Source organism: Crocodylus porosus, unplaced genomic scaffold, assembly GCF_001723895.1.
Source record: "Crocodylus porosus isolate Cpor-Errol unplaced genomic scaffold, CroPor_comp1, whole genome shotgun sequence".
Lineage (NCBI taxonomy): Eukaryota > Metazoa > Chordata > Crocodylia > Crocodylidae > Crocodylus > Crocodylus porosus.
This window is the reverse complement of record NW_017728948.1, coordinates 9,561,550-9,567,293: the sequence shown is the minus strand read 5'-3', so window position 1 is coordinate 9,567,293 and position 5,744 is coordinate 9,561,550. Positions and strand designations below refer to the sequence as shown.

The following is a 5,744-nucleotide window of genomic DNA, read 5'->3' as shown; positions in this document are numbered from 1 at the left end:
CTAGTTCACTCCAGGCAGCAACAATCCCTCGCAGGGCCCGATCCCTTTGTCCCACGTGGTGGAGAGAAGCAGAGTCTGAGGGCTGGGCCCTGATCCACCAGAGATCAGAGTAAGCCTTTCCCACTGTTTTCAGCCTGGCCTCAGAAAATGTCTGAAATGGCATAGACCTACTGGCATTGGGAGAGTGACTATTGCTGTGCGGCCATCAGGGCTTTTCCAAGCTTATGCGAAGGCAGAATTCAGAGCTGGGGCTAGCTGGCCGATTGTTTTCTTCCCCCTCTTGTCTTTTTCTCTTGCTCTTGGGGGGCATATGTGTGCATTTTTAATTCAGAAAACCCATGACAATAGGCTGTTGCTTGTGACTGCCTTTCAGTAAACCCAATCCCACTGTCCTCATTCTCTCATGACTTAGGGGTTGCTAAAGTTTTAAATGAAGAGCCATTTTTCAATGACAAAAGGAAAAACTAAAGCCTGCCATTAAGCCTCATTCATTCCCCTCAACAGACTTATCTATTAGGCTGAATGCTATTATCAAGCCCCACTTTGGCAGAGAGCTTTACTGTTAACACCCAGGTATTTATATTCACATGCACCCACTAGGGGCCAAAATCTGTGCTCTTCTACCTCCCTTCACTTCAGGAGAGGAGAGGGGGTTTGGCCCCAATACTAAGAAAACTGTAAATGAAGCTAGAGCTTTTGAAGCTATTAACAGCCCAGTCCTAAAACCCTGGCCCAGACCCCATTGACTTTCAAGGGTTGCAGGGAGGAGTTGAGCAATTCCACCATGGACTGTCATCCAGCAAGGTTTCAATGGCACTGACTTCACTGAGGCATGCAGTGCATGGCAGGATCAGACCCGTGCTGATAAGGGCATTTGTTTCAAAGTGAACACAGGGTTTTAAGACTGCAGGAGTGGACTCTTCAGAGGGATCCCTACAAACAGGCCCGATCCCACAGCTCTAATGCAAGTGGTCCTTACCCAAAAATTGGTCACAAACTATTCCAAGTTCACTTTCCTGCCTCTGATGATACCACTAATAACAGTTATTTGATTCCCTTCCTTCAGTTCCACTCATGCATCCTCAAAATAAATCCCGGGAGCTCATTCCTTGAGATTTTTCAAACCCCTGAAAACAAGGAATAAGTCTACACACAAGAGGAACGTTTCTTTCATGGTGCCCCTTCAGCAGATGAAAACAAGGAGTCCTGACACAAAGGGGCCTGAGTTGCAAACAGGAACTCTCCTGAAGTCGATGGAGTTAAACCGGTGTGTCGTCATCATCGTCACTCACCAGAACTGGGTTAATTGCCTGTATGGCCCGATTCACTCACTATGATAAATCACATCCCTATCCTCTTTTCTGAGAGACAGGTGAAGATCAGAGGATTAGATTAGGTGATCTCCCAAGGTCCCTTCCAGCCCTGTTTTCCTATGAAATGCCTGCACCCAACTCATATAAACCTCATTAACATTATATATGATGGGTCTGATTCTTCTCTCCTAACAATGCGGAATCAGAAGAAATAAGAGTATATCTATATTTACACTCATGGATGTAAGAACACAATCTGGCCACTCAGAGGAATGTTAAAAGGATGCAAATCCATTGACTTGAGTGGGCCTGATCCTGCTTCCAGTGGGATTATAAATATGCCATTGCTGGTTAGGGTTTCAGCTCTGAATCCATGCGTTTTACCAGACCTCACTGTCTGTATTTACTAAGGTGAGGCTAAAAATGGTCAGTTAAGTCACTATAATTGGCAAAAGCACCAGCTGCCCTCTCATTAATGGAAGCTTGTAAATTAAAGCACACACTTCTACTCTGAGTTGAAAGCAACACCTATTTTTTTGTCTAGAGAAGAACAAACAGGCAAAAAAAAGTTAGATTTAAAAAAAAAAAAAAAAAAAATCTAACAACTGTGATTATTTTATTCCCAACAATGTTTCTCAGTCTGAAAAAAAAGTAAAAAGTAATACACTACTGGGAAAAAAAAATTGAATAGGCAAAAATCAAATTTAACCAAAGTTCAGACATGTCATAAATAAGTACAACTCCAGAGCATAATTTACACATATAAAAACATATAGAAATGTATATACAGCAGAGTCCATTACATACAAATACATATAAAAATACCTGGTGTTTATTCTCTTGCTAAAGTTGGCTGGCTAGATGTTGTCTTTGGTACTAGGCTTAGAGAAAATGAATGCTTTGCAAAACAATCCTGTTGCATACAAAGCATGGGCAAACTGGGGTGGAGCTCCCCGATATTCAGCTGGGAGCATCACCTGCCCATGCACTGTATGACACAAAAACAGGACAGAAAAGGCAGTCATTGACAAAGGGGGCTTTTTTTTTTTTTTTTTTTTTAAACTTCTTACATTTTACAAGGCACTTCTTGAAAACTTCTGAAGACAGTCATCCACTTAGTTATCCTTTGCAGAATTCAGCAGTAAACAGGCACTCTCAGTTAAGGAATGACTTTTATGGGGTATACAGGTGTGCTTTGCATCTGTGTGCGTGCGTGGTTTTCTTTCTGGGAAAACACACTGTAAGCATCCTGCTTGCAATGCAGTTTGTAAGAGCACATGGCACTCTGCTGTCCAATAACTTGCCTCTCTCCCCTTCCCCTTTAGTCTCGTTCTCCATGCTGACCGCCCAGCATCCTACACCTCCGTTCCATCCCTGGTGTAGATGAGGCTGTTAACTGTGAAGTTGTAGTAATGGTTGTACTGGGTGCCCTGGCTGCTGCTGCCCGGATGGAAGGAGCTGTAGTAGGCCGCAGAGGGCCCTGGACCGCGCTGCAGCTGTTCTGCCGGAGGCACCTCCTGGGAGGCGTTTCCGGAGCCTGGGAAGGAGCTGCCGCTCAGCTGTCCGGCAGAGAAGTTCCTGTGATGCAGCTCGCTGCTCAGGCTGCCCATGAGACGATTTCCTCCGCCACTCAGTGAGCTCATGCCACTGAAGAAGCTGCTGAGGCAACTCGGGGTGGATGAGATGATGCCAGGGGACGAGGAGCTTTTTGGATGGTCCCTGGCAGGAGGCGATGGCTCCAGCTCTGGGGACGGGCTGTTTACACAGAGCTTGCCTGCAGCAGCTATGAGAGAAGGCTCTTCCTCGGCCTTCACCCCCGCCAAAGACGGGGCAGCGGAGGTCACTGCAGCGGCGTTGGGCTCAGAGCGCCGCTTCCGCTTGCGACGGAAATTCCCATTGTCAAACATCTTCTCGCAGTTTGGGTCTAAAGTCCAGTAGTTTCCCTTCCCTGAAGGCAGAAACAGAAAGGAAGTTGGAAAAGGAGCTCCTCGGGCACGCAGTTCCACTCGCTGAGGATTCGTACCCTCCTTTCACCAACACTGAACTAATCTACACCCCTCAGCTCCCCGCTTCTTGTGATCTAAACCCCTCACCTCCCCTTCTTGTGTGTCCCCACTACAGATGCATGGTCATCCCCACCTTGGCAATCGCATCAGAAACTGGGCTGGTAACCTCCAGAGCTGCCAAGCATGTGCTGGCCCTAAGATCAGGCAGTCAAGGCCCTATAGCATGCATATGCCATTTCCCCACGCTGCCAGGTTCATGTGCACCCCAGGCTCAGAGGGGGCCTGGACTCTGGTGCAAGCTTACACTTGTCCTTCCACCTGCATGCTGCACAGCTGGTGCAGGTCAAAGTAGAAGGGTACAACAGTGACACTTGCCTAGTGCATCTCATCCACCTGTGACAACAAATTGCCCAGGGGGGTCATGCTACATGCACAAAAGCCTATTGTGATGGCTGCGAGGGATAAGCAGCAGTATAGCCCTGACTATGGTCCATGGCCTGACCTCCGAGCAGGGATATGCCGTGCATCCCCAACCCAGATGGACAGCACCCTCCAGGACCAAGCCATCTTTGCAGCTGTGTCCCAGCCCCTGATGCCTCCATCCAGGCAAGGGACCTGTGTCTTGGAAACCAACCCCGCCTCACACTTTTGCACCTCTGCGAAGCAGCTTGGTCCAGCCCTGGGGATCTCAATCTGATCTGCTTTCTCCAGTGTGATAATAATAACCAAGAACCTGAGCAGGATCTGGCTCCTGCCCAGGTGGCACCAAGCGCTCACCCCAGCACCAGGGTTACAGCTCTGTGCAGCTCCACAGCTCCCTCCCTCCCCACCTCTGGCTCCTGCCTGGGGCAGCAGTGAGGGCAGACCTGGTGCTGCATGCTGCTTTGGTCCAAGGCCGCACAGCATGGGAGGGGGTTACCTCTACCCCTGGGATCTGGGTGCATCCTGCAGGGGCAGCAGGTCCCTGGCAAGAAAGGAACCCCTCCTCTGCCTCCCCCAGCAAGCTCCCCCTCTGCGGTCACTTTGCCCGGGGTCATAAGAACTACCATTGACCGTGTCAGACCATAGGTCCAGGTTGCCCAGTCTTGGTGCTCATTATAAACCTATGACCCTGACTTCTTTTTGTCCAAGGAATCAATTTTTACGACCCCAATGGCCTCCTTTTGAAGGAAGGCTCCTAGTTTTACTTGGTGAGCCTAGGCCCACACTTCCCCAGTAGCATCACCAAGAGGCCTGTGTCACAGAGTGGCAGACAACAGAGTCAGAGGGGTACCTGGGTCTGACCAGGGGCTTTTGCCTAATGCTCCCCTGGCTGCCTCCAGCAGTGAAGTTGTAGGGAGTCCTGATTCAGCAGCTGTGTCCCTCGCTCCCAGGCCCAGGGGCTACCGATGCCCCTTTCCTCCAAGCAATATCCAATCACTTTTTGGATGAGGCTGAATTGCATCCACCCTGGAGCCCCCTCCTGCACCAGCTCCTGCTCCCTTCACTGCCGGCCTCTAGTCCTCGTCTGGGGGGAGGCCCATTAACTTTCTCTTCCCCGCTGCTCTCCCATGACTTGGGTGCTGCTAAACAGTTTTTAAATGAAGAGCCATTTTTCAATGACAAAAGGAAAAGCTAAAGGCTGCCATTAAGCCTCATTCAGTGTCCTCAGCAGACTTTCCCATCAGGCTGAATGCTATTATCAAGCCCCTCTTTAGCAGGGTGCTTTATTGTTAACACCCAGGTATTTATATTCACATGTGCCCACTAGGGGCCAAAATCTGTGCTCTTCCATCTCCACTCACTGCAGGAGAAGAGAGGGGGGTTTGGCCCCAGTACTAAGAAAACTTTAAATGAAGTTGGGATTTTTGAAGCTATTAACAGCCCAGTCCTAAAACCCTGGCTCAGACCCCATTGACTTTCAAGGGTTGCAGTTGAGCAATTCCACTGTGGACCATCATCCAGCAAGGTTTCAATGGCACTGGCTTCACTGAGGCATGCAGGGCACGGCAGGATCAGGCCCGTGCTGGTGAGGACATTTGTTTCAAAGTGAACACAAGGTTTTGCCGAGTTAAGGCTGCAGGACTGGACTCTCCAGAGGGATTCAGCAGCTGTGCCCCTCACTCCCAGGCTCAGGGGCGACTGATGTCCCTTTCCTCCAAGCCATGTCCAGTCCCTTTTTGGATGGAGCTACACTGCTTCCACCCCCGAGCCCCGCTTGCACTGACCCCTGCTCCCGGTCCTCATCCGGCGGGAGCCCCTAGTAAAGCCCCATGCATTTTCTCTTCGCCATTTTTCCCCCTGCATGGCCTCCGGGCCGCTCCGCTGGCTCCCACCTGTGCTGCAAAGCTGCGTCTCCCCTTGCCCCTGCAATGGCCCTGCCTGGGTCCACCCCCAGCGGTCTCCTCTGCCCCCCACAAGTGCCCAGCCCAGGGTCACCCCCACC

The 5,744-nt window shown here is 50.2% G+C and overlaps 1 protein-coding gene across 1 annotated transcript in view; it reads right to left on the bottom strand.

Moving 5' to 3' along the window:
• Nucleotides 1-1,905: 1,905 nt before the first annotated feature.
• Nucleotides 1,906-5,744, bottom strand: part of FOXI3 (forkhead box I3) — a 13,036-nt gene continuing 9,197 nt past the window's right edge. Inside the window, exon 2 of the mRNA XM_019552563.1 lies at nucleotides 1,906-3,337. Coding sequence (XP_019408108.1) covers nucleotides 2,669-3,337 — 669 coding nt within the window. The 3' untranslated portion in view covers nucleotides 1,906-2,668. The remainder of the gene's footprint in view (nucleotides 3,338-5,744) is intronic.